The 27,302-nt window shown below is 39.7% G+C and overlaps 1 protein-coding gene across 1 annotated transcript in view; it reads right to left on the bottom strand.

The window, feature by feature from the left end:
- The window catches only part of FRAS1 (Fraser extracellular matrix complex subunit 1), an 830,295-nt gene that overhangs the window by 87,802 nt on the left and 715,191 nt on the right, over positions 1-27,302 (bottom strand). The window contains exons 54-55 of the mRNA XM_073597432.1: positions 21,798-21,966; positions 18,345-18,591 (exon numbers count right to left, since the gene is read on the bottom strand). Coding sequence (XP_073453533.1) covers positions 18,345-18,591; positions 21,798-21,966 — 416 coding nt within the window. The remainder of the gene's footprint in view (positions 1-18,344; positions 18,592-21,797; positions 21,967-27,302) is intronic.

Raw genomic sequence — 27,302 nt, 5'->3', positions numbered from 1 at the left:
TCCTTCTTTGGCGGTCCTCAGCATCATCTGCTCTGCGTTGAAGGGAGTTTACCAGGCCACGGAGTTCAGCAAGTTGGGTACTCTGGGTATGGGAAGTGTCCTCAACCCTGGAAACCCTGTCCTCCACCGTGGTAAGCTGACCTCTAATTTTATCAAGATCATGTCTGATCAGTGTGCATTCTGATGACAAAAGATCAATTCTCCCCATTAGCTCCGACTTACTGGCACTGATGGCCTCCAGGATTGGCCTGGTGTTCGCCTCCGTGTCCACCGCTAATAGCTGTTCATCAGCCGTTTCTGTGTCAGCCAGCAGCTCCTCTGTATCCTCTGCCTGCGCCATCCTAGTCACTGTGTGTTTGGCGCGCTGTTCAGGCTTCCGGGAAGACAAGATGGCAGGGGCGGAGCTTCTTTCCATCTACTTAGTGGAGCGGGTCTGGCGCTGATCTGTGTGACCCCTCTGTAGTTTTTTAGAAGCAGCAGAAGGCATCACTGCGATCCTCCTACCTTCCCCCAGGTGCCGGTTCTGTTGTGATCCGGATTAGAGTGCTCCAATACCACGGATTATGCTCAGGATATACGGAGCTCTGAAGAGTTGCTAACTGCCTCGATCACATCCGGCCACGCCCCAAAATTAGTATCACATTTCTTTAACAACTGCAAGGTGTGTTTGGTAGCCTTTAAAAAGGCCTTAGTTCCCTTAACTAGGGGCTGCAGATGTACATCAATATATTCGCCTAGTCAGGAAGTGAGTGACTCTATCCCGCTAATCCTCTGGGGGATTATTCTTGTCCTTATGGATTTTAGGGATGTAATAAATAACCGGTATTCTACACACCATAGGTACCAAGTACTTTCCTTCGCTTTTATTCAATACATCCCTCTCGACTCCATATCAGACTATATATTCAAGCTCATTTCTAAATTGTTTCGTTGGATTGTACTTTAATACCTAATATGTTCCTCTATCCTCTAGAATTTTGTTCATTTCTGTCTTATACTGTTCTATCGACAAAACCACAATCCCTCCCCCCTTGTCCGCCGGACGTATGACTATATCCTTTCTGTCCTCCAGTGACTTAAGGCCCTTTATTATATCCTTCTGCTCGTACACTTTTTTTATGGGTAATTGTTCTAGATCAGTGGTAACCAGTTTTTTGTCAACATATTTGTTGTTCACTATTTGGGGGTTAAATACAGAGTGATTCTTTAGCCCTTTCATGACTAAGCCTATTTCTGACATTTGGTGTTTACAAGATAAAATCTGTATTTTTTGCTAGAAAATTACTTAGAACCCCCAAACATTATGTATATTTTTTTAGCAGAGAATCTAGAGAATAAAATGGCGATTGTTGCAATATTTTATGTCACACGGTATTTGTGCAGCAGTCTTTTAAACGCAACTTTTTGGGGACAAAGACACTTTTAAGAGAAACAAAATAATAAAGTCAGCTCAATTTTTTTGTATAATGTGAAAGATGATGTTACGCCGAGTAAATAGATACCAAATATGTCACGCTTTAAAATAGTGAACAGCAACAAACTACAGTACCTAAAAATCTCCATAGGCGACATTTAAAAAAGAATAATGGTTACCAGGATAGAGTTACAGAGGAGGTCTAGTGCTAGGATTATTGCTCTCGCTCTGACGATCGCGGTGATACCTCACATGTGTGATTTGAACACCGTTTACATATTAGGATGCGACTTCCGTATGCATTTCCTTTGCTGCGCAACCTCGCGGGGACGGGGGCGCTTTAAAATTTTTTTTTTTATTTCATTTATTTTTATTTTTTTACATTATGTTTTTTTTTTTTTTAATTTTGATCACTTTTATTGCTGTCACAAGGAATGTAAACATCCCTTGTGACAGTAATAGGTGGTGACAGGTACTCTTTATGGAGGAATCCCTTCTTCGCACTTCAAAGTATTCAAAGTATTCGAAGTATTCAGATTGCCATGAACAATGATTCTGAATACTGTATATTTTTTAAAAACCGGCGTCACTGGCAGCCGAGTAAACAGGAAGTGACGTCGTTTCTGGCTTTGTGCCAGTCTGTCTCTAGCCGCCGGAAGTGGCGGATCGAGAATCGGGTCTCCCGGTGGGACGGGAGGCCCAGTAAGAGTGGCGGAAGGCAGTGGGAGGGGGGATGTCCCCTCCAGCTCCTCCGGGATAACAATCAAGCGGCTTTTAGCCGCATAGTTTGTTATCCCTGGATAGCCAATCGCCCGCTCTAATAAACGGTACCGGGATGATACCTGCAGATGCGGGCATCATCCCGGTATAACCCCCTAAAGCCGAGGACGCGTATCTGCGTACGCTCGTCGGCAAGGGGTTCGTTGAGTGTAATCCCCTTCTGCTGCTGCCCTTTACACAAGATTTTGTGCATAATATTTTTTCACATTAAGTTTCCGTATGAATTTTTAAATTCCTATGTAGGTCTCAAATTTATTTAGACCCTTTTTTGGTGCATACTTGATTTCCCTGTCCAAGGTTAGTACTTCTTCCCCGGTTAGATTAATGCCACTGAGATTATATATCCCTTCACCTAATCCTCCCGCCTTCTTATTTTGTTGTATCCTTCTTCCTCCTCATTGTCTCCTTTTTCTACATTTCTTTCTTCCCTGGTAGACTTCCCCCTCCCCTCTTCTCTAAAAAAAAGAGGCCCCATATTGATCGTCTTGATTAGGTAAATCATACAGAGGCAGATAACTATTATACGTAGGAACATCATATTGATCTGTGGGTGGTCTATCATATCTAGGTCTCTGCGGTTTTGGTGAATAATATTGTCCCTCATCCCGTAGGGGTCCTCTATAGGGTGGCGGTCCTCCCTGATGGTGATAATCACCCTGTGGTGGTCCCCTATATTGTGGTGGTCCTCCCCTTTGTGGAGTCCTATTTTGATGCCTTTGTGGGTTTTGACCCCCTTTATGGGGGCCTTTATACCTATACCTCTTACTTGATAATTGCTCCCTTGATAACCTCTATTCCAATTACCCCGATTTTGTGGATTCCCCGTAAGCGGTGGTCTACCCCTATTATTATTGTAGCGTCTATTGTCATAGTTACTGTAATAGGGCTTCCTAGTATTGTGTGGCGGTCCCTGAGGGTTCTCTGGTTCCCTTTCTGAATTTTAAAGCTTTGAATAGAGCGGTGCACTGACGCACCAGACCCATGTGAGTACCCTGGACTGAGGCTTTTTTGTATAATAAATTGGTGTTATAAAATGATATCACACTATCAAGCCTTTTTTTCCTAGTGTTTACAGCGTTATTGAGCAGCTTGGGATCCCGCAGTTAACACAGAATCCAAAAATGATTCATATGTGTGGTTTGACCAAGCTTAAATGAGAGGTCACATGCTCAGAGGTGAGCGGCTATTACCTAAGGGTGGGGAGCACCAGAGTGTGGACACTGCAACACGGTTTTTGATCACTTCTATCAATGGATTCACAGATTTATGTTTGGTAAGAATTTGTTATGCTATTTGTTTATACTGACCCATGTGATGGTCAGGACATCACAGTTTGTATGCACTATAGCACTTTGTTTTTCACTTTTTTGTCACTTTTATTAATTCAGGATTTATTGTAATGAACCTGGTTTTAACAATTTTATTTTATTATTTATTATTTTATTTTATTAGTTTGATGTGTGAGATCTAGAATGGTTTTATATATCATAAGGATATATCACTATAGTATTTTTATCATTTTTCATGTTCTGAATTTGATTTTGCACACTTGAGTATCATATAGCGCTATTGACACTTTATTCATTCTTTACTATACTGCTGTGATAGCAGAACAACAGGTAGATAGCGCGGCACATATTTCTTTATTTTTAATGCTATTACACGGCTATATGGGACGTGATTAGTGCCAGCAGCTGTCCATATGTTTTACTCTCAGTAGGTAGCTCGCAAAACTTTTATATTCTGTTTGATTTATCAAGTTGTTATGGGTAAAGTTCCCTTTTAATTCTCAAAAATCACTGACAGGGCCTCCATGCACAATTTATTGTTAGCCCACCCAATGTTCAAAGTTTGATACTGTACTCCAAACCACTAGACGCATATTGATGTTGCACTGCTATGTGACTACCATCGATTTCACTGTTTTGACCAGATATTGTGGTCATCTCTGTTCACTTCCTACATTCTTTCTTAAACAAGGTATATATTTTAGTGTTTTTACCATTTTAGCGTTTTTACCATTTACATAGAATAAACATTTTACAAACATATAATATAGGGTGATTCCATGATTGAATGTGATTACTGCATCATGGGCTGTCTAATGAGAAAGCTTTGCCTTTTCTCTTGCAGATTTAGGATCTACACGGCATAATCTTTATAGGAGAGAAAGGGGTATCCCTCCACTAAATCATTTAGGCTCCATTTACACTTGTGCGACATAAAAATCGTGGATTTTCATTGTGACTTTACCGTGCAACTTTGGATGAGTGCGACTCTGTTACGACTTTGGCTTTGGCCAATGTGATTGTTTGTAAAAAACACAGTGAGTGCAGCGCTAATATTGATATAAAATAAAATATGATATCCTTATGGTAATAAAAATTACAAAGTGATCAACGAATTAGTGATACATACAATAATGAGTGAAACCAAAAACCACTACGTTGAAAAAAGAAAAAAAAATAAATACATTTTTTTTTTAAAAAGAAAAAAAAGAAAAAAAGGGAAAACTAAAGCAATGTCCCATAGTGATCAAATAAGAAAATCCATGTATATTGAGCCTCCAGAGGAGAAAGGATGAATTGCAGGAAACAAAAGCTGTGGCACCAATCTTCCCAGAGAAAAAGTGTGTTCAGATCAACACCCAAAAGTGAGGTAGCTTGCTTACCAAAAAGCCATGATTGCTGCAAACAGTCTTGCCCAGCACAGGGAAATTGTAAGTCTCCCCAAAACTTAAGGTCATCCGGACCAGCCGATCTTCCAAGGTGACAGTGATGAAGAACGGCGCAATCTCCCCACTCACTGATCAGCTCCCTCACAGATACAGAGTACCGATCATACCCACGTGTGGCAGGCTGGCATTTCACCCGGAAGTACAACTATGGAGGCTCTATGTAACGGGAACTTCCTGTCACAAGAAGTTCCCGTTACGTAGAGTCTCCATAGTTGTACTTCCGGGTGAAATGCCAGGCTGCCAAACATGGGTATGCTCTGTATCTGTGAGGGAGCTGATCAGTGAGTGGGGAGATTGCGCCGTTCTTCATCCCTGTCACCTTGGAAGATCGGCTGAAGAAGTTCTTCTTTTTTGGTCGGCTCCAGGCCACCTGTTGATTGCAGTTGTTTCTCCGTATGATCCCATACATCCATTATTGGGACTGCTCAAGCAACACAAAGGATATTGTTCTATCTTCTCATCAACCATCCTTACCTGTGATCTGTGACCAGTATATGCTGCACATCTTACAGCAGTAAGATGAGCTGCTTGCAGACACAGAGGTGTCACCACTGAAGATTGCATTTGGCACACGTGTGCTTCCTGGTGGTGGGATTGTTCCTTTTTTGCTCGACACTGACTTTTGTTACCTTTCTTTATTATCATAAGGACTTTTTATTTTATGTGTTTCTATATAAGTTTACACTGGACTGGCATCTCTTTCATATGTCTTATATTTTATGATTACTGCACCAGTCATTATTTTATGTACTTGGATTTGATGTACACTTATTCAGTTGCTATTACCTCTTCAGCTTTCACCAGTATTCTTTTTGCAACACTCCTCTCACCTTCCCCCACAGCGCAAACACCATCACTATTATATAGCCACAGGTATTTGCAACAGTACCCCCTTAATTTAAATTTTAGACAGCGCAGGAATCTTTTTCATATATATAAAAATGGGGTGGAGCCCCCCAAAATACAGCCCGGAAAGTGGGGGGTGGGGGTGAGCGTGCGCCCCCCCCTGAACCATACCAGGCCACATGCCCTCAACATAGTGGGAAGGTGCTTTGGGGGCAGGGCCATGTTGATGGGGACAAGGGCCTCTTCCCCACAACCCTGGTCAGTGGTTGTGGGTTCTGTGAGTGGGGGGCTTATCGGAATCTTGAAACTCTCCCAGATCACACGTGAATGAGTAGGGGTATCCCTACTGATTCACCAAAAAAGTGCAAAAAGTAAATAAAAACACAACACAAGTTTTTGACAATTCCTTTGTTAAAAAATGTAAAATAAAAAAATGTCCGTTGTCAATTACTATGCCCGCCATCAACGCCGACCTGAAAAAAAAAAAAAAAACTCCAGTCCCGACAAAGGCTTCCACCATCTGACAGCTCTTCAATAATAAAGGGGTGGGGCCACCTGGTGACATAACCAGGTGGCACTGCCCCTTGTGATGTCATTGATCAAGGGCATGCTGGGTTGGGGACGTCAGAAGGAAGCGGTGCCATCCAGTGACATCATCCGGTGGCCCCGCCCCTTAGTTATTTAAGAGCTACCAAACAGCGGAAGCCTTCGTTGGGACCGAAGGTTTTTTCATGATGTCTGTCAGCAGTGGTGGCAGACGTCGTGATTGACAATGGATCTACACGGGGGACATTTTTTTTTCTGTTTAAATAATGGAATTGTCAAAAACTGCCTGTCATTTTTTACACTACACTTTTTTTTGGTGAATGAGTAGGGGTACAATGTACCCCATACTCATTCACAGGGGGGGGAGCGGCATCTGGGATCCCCCTTGTTAAAGGGGATTTCCAAATTCCGATTCAACCATCAACATGGTGACAAGGTGCTTTGAGGGAGTGGCAGAGCCCCCCAACCCCAAACCCCCCCCATGTTGAGGGCATGTGGCCTGGTATGGTTCAGGAGGACGAGCGAGCCAGGCTGCATGCCCGGATAAGGGTTAGGTATGGATTTTGGGGGAGGGTACCGCATGCCGTTTTTTTACATGTCCAGCATTATCTTTCTACCATTCAGTTGTCCTTGGGGAAACCCGCTGTCAGTCGATGATTCATCGAAATTGAACCATTCTGAAAATGTGAACTTCGATAGAAAATAAAACAACTGAAACGTTATTTTTATTGCTGGCATTCTTTTCACAAGTTGCATGTATATCATGCAGGTGCGACTTTTGAGAGTTTACATTGAAGTCTATGGCCCTCAAGTTGCATGAAAGTCTGACCAAAGTAGCACAGATATGAACAGTACTCATTGGGAAACATGGAGTGCAACTTGTTATGTGACTTTGGGGACCAAAGTTGCAATGCAAGTTCCACAAGTATAAATGGGGCCTTAGCTGTTTTTTTTGGAGAACCTGAGATTCTACTATCAGGTCTACAGTCACAGAGACCGCAGAAAACCAAGTTTGTACCTGTTGTCTACAAAATAGTTTATGCTGTTTTAATTTACCAAACTAAAAATCAATTTAAAAATTGTGTTATTTACTAATGAACAGCTGGCCATAGAAAATAGACAGCAGTCCAATTCCCATCTTTTTTTGACAGAATGTTTATGTATAAATATATGAGTCAAATAGGTAAGAAATATCAGCTACGGATGTAAAAAAAAAAAAAAAAAAAAAGCATCCTATAGAGATGTTATCAAGCTCTGGATGAACTAGATTCTCCTTGGAGAGTTTGCAAGAACATTATGAGTTTGATTCACTAAAGGCAAACAGACTTTGCACTTTGTAAGCGCTGTTGCACTCTGCAATGGAATTTGCTCCAGGGCTTTGCTGACTTCCATCATCCAATCATGTGTAAGCATGCAGTTTATTTTCCTTGCATGTGACTGGGTGTATCACTAAGCTCTGAAGCATATTCTATTTGCCTTTAGTAAAACACAAAAACACATTATATATATACAGTAAATATATATATATATATATATATATATATATATATATATATATATATATATACCGTATTTATCGGCATATAACACGCACAGGCGTATAACACGCACATTCATTTTAAGAGGGAAGTTTCAGGAAAAAACTTAAATTTTAAATAAGGAACTTTGAAGCAAAATAAGGGTCAGTGCCTATCTGCAGCCTCACCATTGCCATCAATGCAGCCTGATTAATGCCCACCTGCAGCCTCACAAGTGCCATCAATGCAGCCTTATTAGTCCACATCAATACAGCCTCACCATTGCCAGCAATGCAGCAGCCTCACCATTGCCATCAATGCAGCAGCCTCGCCATTGCCATAAATGCAGCAGCCTCGCCATTGCCATAAATGCAGCAGCCTCGCCATTGCCATCTATTGACTTCCTATTACAGAGGCCGCCAAGTAAACAGGAGATTCTCACTGTATGTAATCTGACGCCCCCCCCCCCCCCCCCGTTGCCTCCGAGGCAGCTGAAACTGAAGTATTGGCGTATAACACGCACACGCTATTTGCACCCGATTTTCATGGTGAAAAAGTGAGTGTTATACGCCAATAAATACAGTATATATACACACACACACACACACACACACACACACACACACACACACATATACAATGGATATAAAAGTCTACACACCCCAGTTAAAATGTCAGGTTTCTGTGATGTAAAAAAATGACACAAAGAAAAATTTCAGAACTTTTTCCACCTTTAAACCCCATTCACACTGAGGAGCTTTACAGGCGCTATAGCTCTAAAAATAGCGCTTCTCCTGTCACTCCAATGTGAGCCCCGAGGGCTTTCACACTGGAGCGGTGCGCTGGCAAGACGTCAAAAAAAGTCCTGCTAGCAGCTTCTTTGAGGTGCTTTAGGAGCGATGTATACATCACTCCTAAAGCGCTCCAAACCTTTTTTGCTGCTAGCTGGGGTTAAAAGCGCCCCACTAGCAGCCGAAAAGTGCCACTAGAACTACGGAAAGGCCCCCTATGCCCGGGCGCTGTGAGTGTGAAAGTGCCCATTATGTGACCTATAAACTGTACAACTTTTGGGGGGGTAAAAATAAAAAACTAAAATAATTTGGTTGCATAAGTGTGCACACCCTCTTATAACTGGGGATGTAGCTGTGTTCAGAATTAACCACTTCAGCCCCGGACGAATTTGCCCCCTTAATGTAATTTTTAGCGATACGGCATTGCGTTACTTTAGCTGACAATTGCGCAGTCACGTGACGCTGTACCCCAATAAAATTGGTGTCCTTTTTTTCCCACAAATAGAGCTTTCTTTTGGTGTTATTTAATCATCTCTGCGGTTTTTATTTTTTGCACTTTAAACAAGTAAAAGACAGACAATTTTGAAAAAAAAAATGCAGCTATAAAACACCCAATACATATTTTTTAAAATCTAATTTCTTCTTCAATTTAGGCTAATTAGTGGGACTGCTTAAGCAGTCCCACTATTGTTATTCGTTTTTTTATTTATTTTTATTATCATTATTATATATTATTTAATTTTATTCTGTACGTTTTTTGGCTCTGCGTAACTTCTGCATACTTTTAGCTATTAAAACCATTCAACTATTAAAATGTTTGTCTCTTTCAGCTGATGATGGGACTGCTTCAGATCCTTCAAATCTTCTTCCGCTCCCAAAAGTTTCAGCTCCTTCATACTTTCACCTACAGACTCCAAACAAACCTTAAAATGTTCACAAAATATTCAGCTATCTGGCTATATCTTTTCAGTTTGATATCTTTTACAGTTTTTGTGAAAAAGCTGTTTGTTTAGTGGTAATTTCGGGCAATTTTAGCTATTAAGCAGAGTGTACTGTGTTGCCTTTGTTGCCATGGTTACCAAAGCTTCTGTTATACACAGGGGGGGGTGGTGGCTGGAGCATCTCAGCTCTGATTACAGAGCCCGGGGGAGGGGACAGACACACCATGTACTGATTTATAATTGAGGAATATGATGGGGCAGTTTTGATGGGGCAATTCTGATGGGGCAGTTTTGATGGTGGCAATATGATGGGGCAGTTTTGATGGGACAATTCTGATGGGGCAGTTTTAATGGTGGCAATATGATGGGGCAGTTTTGATAGGGCAATTCTGATGGGGCAGTTTTGATGGTGGCAATATGATGGGGCAGTTTTGATGGAGCAATTCTGATGGGGCAGTTTTGATGGTGGCAATATGATGGGGCAGTTTTGATGGTGGCAATATGATGGGGCAGTTTTGATGGGGACAATTTTAATGGAGCAGTTTTAAAGGTGGCAATATGATGGGGCAGTTTTGATGGGGGCAGTTTTGATGGGGCAATTCTGATGGGGCAGTTTTGATGGTGGCAATATGATGGGGCAGTTTTGATGGGGACAATTTTCATGGAGGAGTTTTGATGGGGCAATATGATGGGGCAGTTTTGATGGGGGTAGTTTTGATGGGGCAGTTTTGATGGGGCAATTCTGATGGGGCAGTTTGATGGTGGCAATATGATGGGGAAGTTTTGATGGGGTAATTCTGATGGGGCAGTTTTGATAGTGGCAATATGATGGGGCAGTTTTGATGGGGACAATTTTGATGGGGCAATTCTGATGGGGCAGTTTTGATGGCAATATGATGGGGGCAGTTTTGATGGGGGCCGTTTTAGCAATTCAGCTATTCAGCATTCCCGCGAATTTTCCCCAGGAAATGCGTTTTCTAGTTTATCATTTAATTTTATTCCATACGTTTTTTGGCTCTGTGTAACTTCTGCATACTTTCAGTTATTAAAACCATTCAACTATTAAAATGTTCGTCTCTTTCAGCTGATGATGGGACTTTTCAACTTTTTTTCTACTATTTATACTTTATAAAATATTAAGCTTTTTAACACTTTTTTTAACATTGAAGTCAATGGGAGCATGCTTGAAATCCCTAAAATCTTATTCCGCTCCCAAAAGTTTCAGCTCCTTCATACTTTCACCTACAGATGCCAAACAAACTTTAAAATGTTCGAAAAATATTCAGCTATCTGGCTATATCTTTTCAGCTTGATATCTTTTACAGTTTATGTGAAAAAGCTGTTTGTTTAGTGGTCATTTCAGGAAATTTTAGCCATTAAACAGAGTATACTGTGCTGGTTTTGTTGCCATGGTTACCAAAGCTTCTGTTATACACAGGGGGGAGGTGGCTGGAGCATCTCAGCTTTGATTACAGAGCCCGGGGGAGGGGACAGACACACCATGTACTGATTTATAATAGAGGAATATGATGGGGCAGTTTTGATGGGGCAGTTTTGATTGTGGCAATATGATGGGGCAGTTGTGATGGGGACAATTTTGATGGAGCAGTTTTGATGGGGACAATTTTGATGGAGCAGTTTTGATGGGGACAAATCTGATGGAACAGTTTTGATGGTGGCAATATGATGGGGCAGTTTTTATGGGGGCAGTTTTGATGGTGGCAATATGATGGGGCAGTTTTGATGGGGCAGTTTTGATGGTGGCAATATGATGGGGCAGTTTTGATGGGGCAATTCTGATGGGGCAGTTTTGATGGTGGCAATATGATGGGGCAGTTTTGATGGGGACAATTTTGATGGGGCAATTCTGATGGAGCAGTTTTGATGGAAATATGATGGGGGTAGTTTTGATGGTGGCAATATGATGGGGCAGTTTTGGTGGTGGCAATATGATGGGGCAGTTTTGATGGGGCAATTCTGATGGGGCAGTTTTAATGGGGCAATTCTGATGGGGCAGTTTTGATGGTGGCAATATGATGGGGCAGGTTTAATGGGGCAATTCTGATGGGGCAGTTTTGATGGGGCAGTTCTGATGGTGGCAATATGATGGGGCAGTTTTGATGGGGACAATTTTGATGGAGCAATTTTGATGGGGCAGTTTTGATGGCAGTTTTGATGGGGGGCCGTTTTAGCAATTCAGCATTCCCATGCATTTTCGCCAGGAAATGCATTTTCTAGTTTATTTTTATTATTATTAGTGGGACTGCTTTAGCAGTCCCACTATTGTTATTCGATTTTATTTATTTTTATTATTATTTATTATTTAATTTTATTCCATACGTTTTTTGGCTCTGCGTAACTTCAGCATACTTTTAGCTATTAAAACCATTCAACTGTTAAAATGTTAGTCTCTTTCAGCTGATGATGGGACTTTTTCAACTTTTTTCTACTATTTATACTTTTTAAAATATTAAGCTTTTTAACACTTTTTTTAACATTGAAGTCAATGGGAGCACGCTCTCAAAAGTTTCAGCTCCTTCATACTTTCACCTACAGACACCAAACAAACTTTAAAATGTTCACAAAATATTCAGCTATCTGGCTATATCTTTTCAGTTTGATATCTTTTACAATCTTTTACAGTTTTTGTGAAAAAGCTGTTTGTTTAGTGGTCATTTCAGAAAATTTTAGCTATTAAACAGAGTGTACTGTGTTGCTTTTGTTGCCATGGTTACCAAAGCTTCTGTTATACACAGGGGGGGAGGTGGCTGGAGCATCTCAGCTCTGATTACAGAGCCCGGGGGAGGGGACAGACACACCATGTACTGATTTATAATTGAGGAATATGATGGGGCAGTTTTGATGGGGCAATTCTGATGGGGCAGTTTTGATGGTGGCAATATGATGGGGCAGTTTTGATGGGGCAGTTTTGATGGGGATAATTTTGATGGGGCAATTCTGATGGGGCAGTTTTGATGGCAATATAATGGGAGCAGTTTTGAAGGTGGCAATATGATGGGGCAGTTTTGATGGTGGCAATATGATGGGGCAGTTTTGATGGGGCAATTCTGATGGGGCAGTTTTGATGGTGTCAATATGATGGGGCAGTTTTGATGGGGCAATTCTGATGGGGCAGTTTTGATAGTGGCAATATGATGGGGCAGTTTTGATGGGGACAATTTTGATGGGGCAGTTTTGATGGTGGCAATATGATGGGGCAGTTTTGATGGGGACAATTTTTATGGGGCAGTTCTGATGGGGCAGTTTTGATGGCAATATGATGGGGCAGTTTTGATGGCGGCCGTTTTAGCAATTCAGCTATTCAGCATTCCCACGCATTTTCCCCAGGAAATGCATTTTCTAGTTTGTATTTTGCTACCTATTTTTGGTAAAGAAATCCCAAAAAGCATCATCATGACAATGAAGTCTGGAGCCACCAAGTGCCTGGTTCCAGTAATCCATGTCCTTAGTCTGATTGTCTTCAGCAAACTGTTTGCGGGCTTTCTTGTACATCATCTTTAGAAGTCCTTCTGGGACGACAGCCATGTAAACCAATTTGATGCAGTATGCAGCGTATGGTCTGAGCACTGACAGACTGACCCCCCCACCCGGTCAACCTCTGCAGCAATGCTGGCAGCACTCATACGTCTATTTCCCAAAGACTACCTCTGGAAATGACGCTGAGCATGTGCACTCAACTTCTTTGATTGACCATAGCAAGGCCTGTTCTAAATGGAACCTGTCCTGTTAAACCGCTGTATGGTCTTGGCCACCGTGCTGCAGCTTAGTTTTGGGTCAGGGTCATGGCAATCTTCTTTTAGCCTAGGCCATCTTTATGTAGAGCAACAATTCTTTTTTTCAGATCCTCAGAGAGTTCTTTGCCATGAGGTGTCATGTTGAACTTCCAGTGACCAGTATGAGAGAGTGAGAGCGATAACACCAAATTTAACACACCTGCTCCTCATTCACACCTGAGACCTTGTAACACTAACGAGTCACATGACACTGGGGAGGGAAAATGGCTAATTGGGCCCAATTTGGACATTTTTACTTAGGGGTGTACTCACTTTTGTTGGCAGCGGTTTAGACATTTATGGCTGTGTGTTGAGTTATTTTAAAGGGACTGCAAATTTACACTGTTATACAAGCTAAACGCTCACTACTTTATATTGTAGCAAAGTGTAATTTCTTCAATGTTGTCCCATGAAAAGATATAATAAAATATTTACAAAAATGTGAGGGGTGTACTCACTCTTGTGAGATAATGTGTATATATATGTATATATATATATATATATATATATATATATATATATACACACACACAAACACACACAGTTGTGCTCACATAACCTGGCAGTATTTATGATTTCTTGGCCATTTTTCAGAGAATATGAATGATAATGCAAAAACATTTCTTTCACTCATGGTTAGTGTTTGGCTGAAGCCATTTATTATCAATCAGCTGTGTTTACTCTTCTTAAATCATAATGGCAACAGAAACTACCCAAATGACCCTGATCAAAAGTTTACATACCCTGGTGATTTTGACCTGATAACATGCACACAAGTTGACACAAAGGGGTTTTAATGGCTATTAAAAGGTAACCATCCTCACCTGTGATCTGTTTGCTTGTAATTAGTGTGTGTGTGTATAAAAGATCAATGAATTTCTGGACTCCTGACAGACCCTTGCATCTTTCATTCAGTGCTGCACTGAGGTTTCTGGATTCTGAGTCGTGGGGAAAGCAAAAGAATTGTCAAAGAATCTGTGGGAAAAGGTAGTTGAACTGTATAAAACAGGAAAGGGATATAAAAAGATATCCAAGAAATTGAGAATGCCAATCAGCAGTGTTCAAACTCTAATCAAGAAGTGGAAAATGAGTGGATCTGTTGAAACCAAACCACAGTCAGGTAGACCAACTAAAATTTCAGCAACAACTGCCAGGAAAATTGTTCGAGATGCAAAGAAAACCCCACAAATCACTTCAAGTAAAATGCAGGACTCTCTGAAAACATGTGGTGTGGCTGTTTTAAGATGCACAATAGGGAGGCACTTGAAGAATGATGGGCTGCATGGTCGAGTCGCCCGAAGAAAGCCATTACTACATAAATGCCACAAAGTATCCCGCTTACAATACGCCAAACAGCACAAAGACAAGCCTCAAACCCTCTGGCACAAAGTCATTTGGAGTGATGAGACCAAAATTTAGCTTTTTGGCCACAACCATAAATATAAACTACATTTGGAGAGGAGTCAACAAGGCCTATGATGAAAGGTACGGAGGTGGATTGCTGATGTTTTGGGGATGTGTGAGCTACAAAGGCACAGGAAATTTGGTCAAAATTGTTGGCAAGATGAATGCAGTAGGTTATCAAAAAATACTGGAGGAACATTTGCATTCATCAGCCAGGAAGCTGCGCATTGGGACGTACTTGGACATTCCAACATGACAATGATTCAAAACACAAGGCCAAGTCAACCTGTCATTGGCTACAGCAGAATAAAGTGAAGGTTCTGGAGTGGCCATCTCAGTCTCCTGACCTCAATATCATTGAGCCACTCTGGGGAGATCTCAATTGTGCAGTTCATGTAAGACAGCCCAAGAATTTACAGGAACTGGTTGCTTTTTTGCCAAGAGGAATGGGCAGCTTTACCATCTGAGAAGATAAAGAGCCTCATCCACAAATACCACAAAAGACTTCAAGCTGTCATTGATGTTAAAGGGGGAAATACACGGTATTAAGAACTGAGCTATGTAAACTTTTGATCAGGGTCATTTGGGTAGTTTCTGTTGCCATTATGATTTAAAAAGAGTAAACACAGTTGACTGATAATAAATGGCTTCAGCCAAACACTAACCGTGAGTGAAAGAAGAGTTTTTGTGTTATCATTCATATTCTCTGAAAAATGGCCAAGAAATCATAAATTCTGCCAGGGTATGTAAACATATGAGCACAACTGTATATATACACAGTATCTCAGAAAAGTGAGTTTACCCCTCACATTTTTGTAAATATTTTATTATATCTTTTCATGTGACAACACTGAAGAAATGACACTTTGTTACAATGTCATTTCTTCAGTGTTGTCACATGAAAAGATATAATAAAATATTTACAAAAATGCGAGGGGTGTACTCACTTTTGTCAGATACTGTGTGTGTATATATATATATATATATATATATATATATATACACACACACACACACACACAGTATACACACACACACACATGGTATATCCACAGTATATATGAAGTGCTGTTAACAAATATTTATTTTTTAAATATATTCATCACTATAATCTACACCATTCTATCATTGGAAGGGGAAAAATAGTTCTGCATGGGGGAATCACTCCTGCTGAGGTATTGTATTCTGACATTGTCAGAATACAATGATCAGCACTGCCAGCTATAGCTAGTGGCAACATTTTTAAACAGGCTGGTTGTACAGAAATCGATTGGTAGATCGACATCTGTACTACCAACCTGCCCATACATGGATCGAAATTTGATCCAAGTAGGGCCGGCCTAAATTTCAAAAAAGTGCTTAATTTGTGCCTCTATGTCAGAAGCCCAAGATTGTGAAACTAGACAGTAGCATCATTCAAAATGTGTGAAGTATTCAATTCAGTCAATATCTGATTGATTGTTGCTTTGTTTCTGTTGTTGCATTTTACTTCCCAATATATGCCAAAATGTAATCTCTAAAAAGTATAAACCTACACCATAAAAATGGCTGATTTTGAAGGAAATTGCATTTTGTACACCTGCAATGCTGATATTTTAGTTGATGTTGAAGAGAAGTAATTGAATTGTAAATCTTACAGACTTTCATTCAGGAATGTGGCCACTTAAGCACACAATAATGGCTGTTAAGTGGCTATTACTGAAGATATTGTACATCATTGGTTTGCTTGACCGATACTGGCGCAAGCCCCAATCACTTTATGAATTTTCTGGGAAAGATGAACAAATTGTTTCTCTAGTACAACAATATATACATCAAGCTGTTTGTAAATTCAATCCAAATCTAAAATGTGTATTACAGACTAATGCGCACCGCAGTTGTGCTGTGTCATCAGAATTTCCTGCATATCTGCATTCATATTGATTGTGTTATGCGTAAATTACTCAATTGCTTGCTTTCATGTCTACAAACATGTTTCAAAAATAATTTCATATATGCACACAGTAATTCTTTTTTTTTATACATAAAAGGCATGATATTGTTGTCTAGCATGCTATAAATGTACTCAGAACAATTCCGGAGTCTGTGCAGATTACAATGTCATTCCTTCAATTATCCACTAGAGGGCAGCTGGCAAGCATTTTCTGATAATATGATGGGAAAATTGAACAGAACTTGAAAAAAAAGCAAAGTTCTAAATTTAATTATTTAATTAAGTAATGCGTAATCTGCAAGTGCAGTTTTTTTTTTTTAAAACGGCTGTGCTTCTTCTCAAATGTGCACTGCAAGCTTCATTGATTCCTTTGGAAAGGCCATTTACTGTTCAGTTACGAAACAGAAAAATATAATATTTCAGATTGTAGCTTAGATGTGCAGAAGAGGCAGGGCCCATCCAGAAGACTTTTTAGAAAAGACTGTGTGGCACTCGGCAGGCTGCACAGTAAAAATTTGAGAGAAGCGGGGACAGGTAAGTGTAATGGTGCCCATACATTAGAGGAAAAACTGTTTGAAAAGCTGTCATTTGGACAGTTTGTTCATTTTTTTGTCCAGTTAATGGGCACAGTTTAAATGTGATGTTTTTGAGCCAAAAAAGGAATAGATTGTAAAAATTCTGCTGAACGGATGATAAATTGAAAGGTTAATGTGTTTCCCACCCACTAAAAATGTAACTGTTGGTACTGTGCATACAAACGGGAAACAGATTTACTTATGTCCATTGAACGATTTATCTTTCGAAACTCATTAGACTCAGTGTGGGTTATGGGGACCCATAAACAATGACTGTATTTAAACTACAGTTATCCTTTAAATGTGGTGATTTGAAGACTAGCCACTAAAGAGAGTTCTCACAAATACGCATAACTATACTAAGGTACTGTTATACTTCAATAACAAATTATCCTTTAATAACAAAAATATGGAATAATCTTGAAAAAAGGAATATCAAACATTATTTTAAAGTAAACATTTCAATAATAAATCAAAATAGGCACTATAATATCCCTTGAATACTGCATTAATGGGGACCTGTCGGAAAAATTAGATAGCAGCAACTGATGTTATTATATTATGTTAATAGGTACGGGAAGCAATGCTAAAGGGTTGGAAGTTATTCTTTAACTTGTAACGGGTCAGTGACTCTGTACTAAAAAAAAGGATGGGGAAGACTGCTCCATATTATGTACCTTTAACAAAGTCAGCAATGGCAGGTACCATAATTCTATACAGACAGGTCACATGTTTTGCAAATCGGTATTGAATACCTTAATGGGACAATACCTGCCCATAGTAGTCTGATGCACACCATTAATATGATCAATTTACTAATTCTGCTTCTAAAACTGGTAAAAATTTGCTACTGATGTTTGTGAAAATGATATTTATACCCCTTAAATCCAAATCTGTTGCTATAGTGATAGTTCCAACAAGTCATGGTACAAAACAAATAAGTGCCTATTATTCATATACTAGGACATGTCTAAAGATATGTATGTTTACAGATATGATATAGATTTCATACATGTACAAATTATGAAACATAAACATTATTTTTTTAGCAGAAAAGTTGACTAACCCTTTCTCTCAATAGGAATAGAGAGGACATCTGCACTCTCACTGGCCCGATATATCTTCTTATCAAACTGTAGAGTGGGCTCATCTTCTGTGTCATTAATGTTAACAGTGGCTTTAGTGATCTGTCCCAGAAGTGCATAAGCAGGCATACTCAGTTCCACTGTGAAGTGTTCAATGCCCTCGTACACCTGGTCGTCACTGATGATAATGGTACAGGCCTTGCTGTCCTCTCGCTCATCAAATTGCACCTAATGGGATTAAACATTAGAGTGTCACTCTGCATTAACATAGATTTCTTTTCGTGCTAGTTCACACCAGACTCAGTTCCATTCAGTTCCATATGCTTTTTTTCTGCACTAGAAAATGCATGCACAGTGTTTTCCGTGTATTCCAATGGCTCTAGTTCACACCATGCAGTCAGTTTTCGGGGCAGAAGATGACTGGAAACTGACTGCATGGTGTGAACTAGAGCCATTGGAATACATGGAAAACACTGTGCATGCATTGTGTGCAGAAAAAACGCGCACAGAACTGAACGGAACTGCGTCTGGTGTGAACTAGCACTACTGTATTTAGAATATGCATCATTGATAGAGACAGCAGAGGCACTTCAATAATCTCACTCTGCACTTACCTGTCCTTGCAATTTCACTACTATTGCTAACTCTTCACCCACACAAAAATCTATATATTTTTTCTAAGAAATCTACTGCATAGTTTTCTGATATAGAAAAAAAGAAAAGAAAATTACATAGGAGAGCAAGTACAAACACTTTAGACATTACATGGAAAATAGACTGCTGTACTGCTGCACAAACTGAAGGCCAATGTTAGTAAAGAACACAACTGTCATTTTCTTTTTTGCCCTATTATTCTAGAACCCCAAATGAAATGAGTAAAAACCCTGGGGCTAATTTAGTAAAGGAGAAAAGACTGTTCACTTAGCAAAGTATCACAATTATCTAGTCACGTATAGGAAAAAATGCTCTTTTTGATTTTAGTTTTTTAAATCAAATATTCAAAGTGAACACAGCTAGTGTAGTATATTCAGAAACATTTATTAACTAAAATCATCACAGATTGCTCTCACATAAAGTGATGCTTAAGCAGGGTAATGGAAAGTGAACTGTACTGTATGAAAAAAGTCCCTCTAGCAGCAAGGATCCAGCCCTAGCCAAGGCAGGATCCTTGCTGCTGGAGGGATGTTTTTACTCATTGCATGGTGGACACTTGTTACTACAATTACATAAACCTACTGCTCCTTTTTTTTGTCAGCTGGCGACACTATAGTCCAACAATCAGCAGCTTGTGTTTCCAGTAGCCACTATTAGCACAGTTACAGTCTCCTTGCCTTTATGTCCCAGTCTTTTACCCACACTTGTATATGATGGCTGGAAGGCTTTTTAATCCCAACTCTTTTACAATCAGATTCCCCAGCCTTCCATCAAAACGAAAGTATGTCACTAGCACACTACTGACCTCCAGAACAAGTCCAAGGCTATTCAGCAATCATAACAGAAGCACCGTTTCGGGGATTTACAAGACCCCTTCATTAGGCTTCCCTTCAATTGGGTACCCTACCTGTGTTACCTCCTGTTCTCCCTATTATGCTATACTTATTCCTATGAATGAGAGGTACCTATGGTGGCCTTTAACATTCCAGCAGAGTATGGCACATTCATAAGACAGAAATGGGGCTATGGCATGGGTGCACAGTGGGAAGAGGATCCAGGAAAGGCTATATAATTCTGGGCAGGAACGTGCAGCTAAGATTGCTGTAATGGGGATGGGGGGGCTGATTTTTCACTCGTGGGCTGCACTTTGGGATTTTTTTGTTAAAGGTGAAGTTGTCCTTTAACACTTTCTTTCATTCATTTTATACAGTTCCTTATCCATAACATGAGTTTAGCGGATATCATTTAAAAAAGATACAAATTAGCTGCTACATATTTTCTTTTTTTCTCTTGTTTAATATGGTGTGTAGGGATATGCAAAACTGAGAAATTCACCAGAAAATCAGCCCATTGATTCAGGCCAGTGAAATGTAACCATTCAATGAAGTGCATTAATGTTGATAGAGAAGGCAAAAATTAGTTTCTTAGTGGTTTTGAATGGTGGAATGAGATTTAAAAGGCCCCTGAGAATTGGAATCCTTTTTGATAACCTGGACTCGTTCAAAAAATGCCCCTCATTAGCCGAGAACATGACTTTAGATACTGTAATAAACTTAGAGTTTTGAACTTTGGTCAATTTGTTGCTTGCATATTGTCATGATTGCCTGTATGTTGCTTGCATGATGAAAGGATTGGCCATTGGATGCCCACAATTGCTTGTTTATTGCCTTCATATTGTCACAATTGTCTGTTTGGTTTAGGCAGCGACTTAGAGGCGTTACAGGGCTTCCAAAGATACATGGGAAGGCTTTCTTTATGGTAGATCATTTTTTCAAGCAAGGTAAAATTAAAGGCTAATATTGGGGAGATTTCAGCAAGGGCAAAAATGGTAATTTAGCAGCAAATCAATTTCTTTTTTAGGAATAAAAAAATAAAAAGACGCTAATAATATTATGCAGTTTTATATCCAGCAAATGTGTTCTAGACTCCTTTTCAGATCATTAGCGAGATTACTTTTCAGCTGTGCTAATTGAAGCCAAATGCTTACAGAAAACCAATGAGATATCAGTGCAGTGACTTGTTTCTTGTCACATGGCTAAGTCTGAGGTTTCAGACAATGGAAGCCGCCAAGGAAGCTTCTCTGCTTTGCTGTGCTGTCACTTTAGACCTAAAGTTCTCTAAAATCCTTTTTAAGTTTATACTTTTGTTTTATACCTGTTATGTTATGCTTTAAAAGAGGGGGGTTATTTGGGACTTTAAATGAGGCACATAACACGCCAGGCCATGTGTCTCCATCACTATTGCAGTTAGAGAAAAAAGAGAGAAAAAAAAGAAGGCTGGGACTTTAAATGAGGTGCATGACAAGCAGTTGGTGGATAATCAATGCATATGAGCACATTGAAATTCATATGTATACACAAGTGGAATCATAACATAAATGGAAAGTATTTTGATAGTGGTGTTGAGAGCAGATATTGATTGAAAGAGCCTCAACAAATAGTAAAATTCATGATTATAACAATTCATACATGGGATAAAACATGAATGTCAATTGTACGCTGGGGAAATCTCACCCAAAAGAAAAAATACCCTTCCCTACTATACTCACAAATCAGCTCATGTGTCAACACATGATACTATGGACAAAGGGCCATCTGGGGACATTTAAAGTCCCAACCTTCTTTTTCCTCTCAAACTGTTGTTTTATGCTGTTTTTAGTAACTATATGCAATCTATATGTTTCCCTTTAAAGGCTAAAACGTTGACATAGTGACAAAGCTTGACATAGTGGTAACAATTATGAAGGTGCAACACATGCACCAGATTTTGCAAATATTTACCTGGCCTGCATATTCCACATAATCCTGCTGTCCTGGTCGGGAGCCCACACTGGAGCTGGATGTGGCAGTGCCCTGTTCTGTGCGGCACAGTACTATGGCATACTGGTTGAGGTTCCCTGTCCTTTTCACAGTCACACTGATGGATCCTGCCCTTTCACTCACATTGTAACTGTTAATAGAAAGAAACCTTTGTGTTCACACAAAATCTTCTAAGTATGAGTTACTTTATACTATAAAATGAGGGCTAACATCATACGTATTCAGAAAGTATAGATAAAATAACATTTTATATGCATAGTATCAGAAGTTTTTTGACAAATAAGCTGCATATTTTAGGAAACCCTAAAGTGGTTGTAAACCTCAGACACGAAATATGAACAAAGCATATCCCTCTATAGTGTGTACTTGTCTCAATTGAGAGCACTAAGTATTATTTCTGTCTTTTGCTTTGTTTCTCTGCCATCAGCATGAATCAGGGACAAGGGACAAGGGAGGGACATCCAGCTGATTGACAGCCTCAGCTCTGTATTTGTGCTGTATGAAGGGGGTGCGTGCCTTCGCTCCAATCAGCTCTCACAGTTTTCCTGACTGAGCTCTGTAGTGTGTAGTGTATTTTCACCTCTCCGCCCCCTGTTTTCTGACAGCTCGACATATAAATTCTACAAGACATGAAAGAATGTTCTCAGGAAGAGCTGGGATTTTTCAGGTGCCAATAACTTACGTCACAACATCAAGAAAAAATCATATAGTTTATTAGGTTCATATTAAAAGCTTTAGGAAAAATATAGAATATGGTTAAAAACATTTGATCATTTCAGAGTCAATGTCCCCAATAACATTATTTACAAATGGTTGTCATGGTGTAGCAATCACAACATGTTTTGGCAATTTATAGGCTTCTTCCGGAGGTATTTGCTACCACACCTGGATAGATAAATCAAACATGTAAAACTTGGTAAGCATAATGAACAAAAAATAGATACATTTCATAAATTTTCAACATATGATAGTACATCTGAAACATAAAGCTTGGTGGAGGGCACCTTACCAATTCACTGTAAATATAAAGAAAACCAATCCAAAAGATCAGGACAAGAAAATATTTTTTCCTTCAAAAAAAAAAGTTAGAGTCTAGTCACGGCTCAGCGGGAAGGAAAAACCAAAACTCGGAAATCGAGCAGTACCGTATATACTCAAGTATAGGTCGATCGGAATATAAGCCGAGGCCCCTAATTTACCACAAAAAACTAGGAAAACTTATTGACCCGAGTATAAGCCGAGGGTGAGAAATGCAGCAGCTACTGTAAGTGGAAAAGAGGGTCAACAATGCCCATCTGCAGCTGCATGCCTCCCTGTGTCCTGTGCATACCTCACTGTGTCCTGTGCATGCCTTCCTGTGTCCTGTGCATGCCTCCCTGTGTCCTGTGCATGCCTCCCTGTGTCCTGTGCATGCCTCCCTGTGTCCATTGCAGCCTACCTGTGCCAATCTGCATCCTCTCTGTGCCGATCTGCAGCCTCTGTGTGCCAATCTGCAGCCACCATTGTGCCGATCTGCAGCCAGCATTGCCCGGTCAGCGTGTTATAAAAACATTCGGCGGCCATTTCAGTGTTCAAAAGCTGTGCCTCCTCCTCATCTGCGATAGGCAGAACACTCAATTTCCCAGCAGTCAGTGTTCAGCCTATCACAGACATCTGCTCATCCTCATACCACGAACGAGGATGAGAGGATGTCCGTGATAGGCTGAACATTGACTGTGGCTTTTGAAAATTGGAATGGCCGCCGTCTGTCTGCATGAAACGCTGATCAGGTAGGCAGATGGTGGTGACTCGAGTATAAGCCGAGGGGGGCACTTTCAGCCTAAAAAAAAGGGCTGAAAATCTCTGCTTATACTCGAGTATATACAGTATGTGATTGGCCGCAGGAGCAAGAATTGGCTAGAATTCATAAGCGATTAAGAAATATTTAAAATATGCTCATAATAATGTAAGAGACTTCTAGACATTTGCAGTATGTAGAAGTGAAGTTAAATTTACTAATGATTTAAGGAATAAAGAGCATCTGTACCTTTATCTCCCCTTTTGAAACACTCACTATGGGTACATAGAACCTAGGCTGTCAAACAGTCTCATACGGGAACTGCAGGATTGACTCCAGGCAAGCTTCTGACTGTTTGGCGGCCCAGCATTTTAAAAGGGGAGATAAAGGTATAGATGTTCTTCATTCCTTAACCACTTTTTGACCATATTACTTACATATACGGCGGCAAGGTGGCTCTGCTGCACAGGATCACGTACCTAGTACGCGATTCTGCACTTCCAGGTCTGGGGCGCCTCTGGCGACCCGCTACCGCCGTGATTATGCACAGTGGGAGCTGATCTGTAGGTACCACAAACTCAATGTCCACCGCCACCCGCCATTCATTAGACAGAGGGTCAAAATGGCAATCTGCCTATGTAGACAAGGCAGATCGCTGTTCTGTCAGTAGGGAAGGCATTGATCCTGTGTTCCTGCAAAGCAGGAACATGGATCAATGCCTTCCCCCAGTAAAAGCACCTCCCACACAGTACACAAGCACTGGCTAGGCACACAGTTAACCCTTTGATTGCCACTGATGTTAACCCCTTCCCAGCCAGTGTCATTAGTACACTGACAGTGCATATTTTTTTTAGCACTGGTCCCCAAAAAGTGTCAAAAGTGTCAGTTAGTGTCTGATTTGGCCGCCACAATATCGCAGTCTTGCTATAAGTCGCCGATCGCCGCCATTCCCAGTAAAAAAATAAAAATGAATAAAAATTCCATAAATTTATCCCATAGTTTGTAGTCATTATAACTTTTGCGCAAACCAATCAACATACGCTTATTGGGATATTTCTCCCAAAAATATGTAGCAGGATAGATATTTGCCTAAATTGAAGAAGAAATTGGATTTTTTACATTTTATTGGATTTGTTTTATAGCAGAAAGTAAAAAATGTTGGGTTTTTTTCAAAATTTATGGTCTTTTTTTGTTTATAGCGCAAACATTTTTAAATGCAGAGGTGATCAAATACCACCAAAAGAAAGCTCTATTTCTGGGAAGAAAAGGGACATACATTTTATCTGGGTACAGTGTCGCATGAGCGTGCAATTGCCAGTTAAAATAACGCAGTGCCGTATCGCAAAAAGTGGCCTGGTCATGAAGAGGGGGGTAAATCTTTCAGAGGTCAAGTGGTTAAATCATTAGTAAATTTAACTTCACATCTACGTACTGCAATTTTCAAATTTTCATGCCTCAATCTTATATCCTATATATATGGTAGAGATAAATGTCTATAAATCTCATACAATATTATGAGTATATTTTAATTATTCCTTAATCGCTTATGATTTTCTAGCCAATTCTTGCCCTGAGTACCCCTCCTACGGCCAATCACATACTACTCCATTTACAAGTTTTGTTTTTTCCCTGCCGCTGAACTGTGACTAGACTCTAACCTTTTTGTTGAAGGAAAAAATATTTTTTGTCCTGATCTTTTGGATTGGATTATTCATATTTACAGTGAATTGGTTAGATGCCCTCCACCAAGCTTTATGTTTCAGATGTACTATCATATGTTGAAAATCTATTAAATGTGTCTGTTTTTTGTTCATCATGCTTACTAAGTTTTAAATGTACATATACTAATCTACATGTTTGATTTATCTACCCAGGTGTGGTAGCAAATATTTCCTGAAGAAGCCTATAAATTGGTGAAACATGTCTGGATTGCTACATCATGATAACCATTTGTAAATAATGTTATTGTGGACATATTCCATATTTTCCCTAATGTTTCTACTATGAACCTAATAAACCATCCAAATTTTACATGATGTTGTGGCATAAGTTATTGGCACATGAAAAATCCCAGCTCTTCCTGAGAGCATTCTTTCAGGGGTGCCAAAGAGATTTCCTCGGACCAATCAATTCCTGTGCTGATCTTTATAAATTCTGTTCTTTGCATAGATGTAGAGAAGGGAAGACTGCAGATAAACAGGTATAACATATTTAGGAGGATTTGCTTCATCTCTGTGTATAACCTGAGGCCAGTCACTTCACTGGGTATATGTAAGGGTTTACAATCCACTTTAAAATGTGCTGATGGTAAAATCTTATTAACACCAGGTAATTACAAATGCACATATGTACATCTTAGAATATATTTCAGACATCAATTAGGCAAAGTAAACAGGCAGATGTATAATATCGGATTCCCAGTCCCTAATACAGAAGCTGGCAGCATTATTACATTGCACAATCAAGTCATCTAGTTCCAGGCAGCTATAGTACTGTGCTAATTTACCACTCAATTGAAGTATTACAGGTTATAGACGGTAAGGTATAAGTAAGTTAGGTGGAAGCTTTCAATGAACTATTATTTTATGTTTTCTATCATACACTGCGGATTTGAGTGACTTCAGCCTAATGAGATCTAAATGATGTTCCCCTTGCAGAACCAATGGTGTAAAATAACTCAATATTCTATAGTATCTTTTAAATATATAAAACTACAGCTGTTCTCTATTTTTTTGTCAGTATATATATAACTATTTATCAATATCTACATGGTCTCTGCTGCAACTATTGTAAATAGTTTGATGTGTATGCTAGACTCTACTAAAGGGTAAAGCAGACATCCCTATTAAATTGCTACTTTGTACTCTGCATTCTGTCTTATCTCCCTGACAAATGACTGATTCAAGCATCAGAAGCACATATTGTGATTCCTAACAAGTTGCTGGATTTATCAGAATAGAAACATGCAAGAAGGTGAGACGAAGGACGATGCAGAATAACAAAAGTGGGTATTATTGCATTATGTATTTCCCATGGTCTAATACATATGTGAGAAGTATGTAAATATTTCATACAAAAGCAATGCACAGCTCACAAGATCTATTTACTTCACCCAGTATTATTTACTATTTATTAGACAAGCGTCTTATTACAGTCTTTGGAGTAATATGGCACATGGCACTAGCTTATATCTGATGAATGGGCATCCCATAGTTCACTGGAAATAATCATACTAGGATCTAGAATCAGGTAAATCTTTCCTTGTTAAAGTGTATGTCCAGCCCAAACTTTTTTGACTAGAGTAGGGAAGGGATAAAAAATATATATTTTTTTTTTTTACGGCTATTCAGGGCTCAGCTGGACAGATTTATTCTCACTTCCTGTTCTGACAGAATTATATCAAAATGTTTTTCTTTAGCATAGTAAGGTAAGGCTTGAAATGACGTCAGGTTTTTAATTTTGTCTGTGTCCTTGTTTCAGATTACTCTCTGTCTGTTGACACCATTGTCAGCAGGACAGGAAGTGTGGGGAAGCCTCCCTAATGGAGGCCCAGATAGCAGTAAAAAACATAACAGGAGTTCTAGCCTTTATCCACTCAATTCACAGCTAGAAAAACATTGTTTGGCTTGATATACAACTTAAGTACAGTATATGCATATTAAGCAATGTGTAAGTGTAACACTTCTAGA

The sequence above is a fragment of the Aquarana catesbeiana genome, linkage group LG01, assembly GCF_042186555.1.
Source record: "Aquarana catesbeiana isolate 2022-GZ linkage group LG01, ASM4218655v1, whole genome shotgun sequence".
NCBI classification, from domain to species: domain Eukaryota; kingdom Metazoa; phylum Chordata; class Amphibia; order Anura; family Ranidae; genus Aquarana; species Aquarana catesbeiana.
Note: the sequence above shows the minus strand (reverse complement) of the source record. Positions and strands in the feature narration are given on the sequence as shown.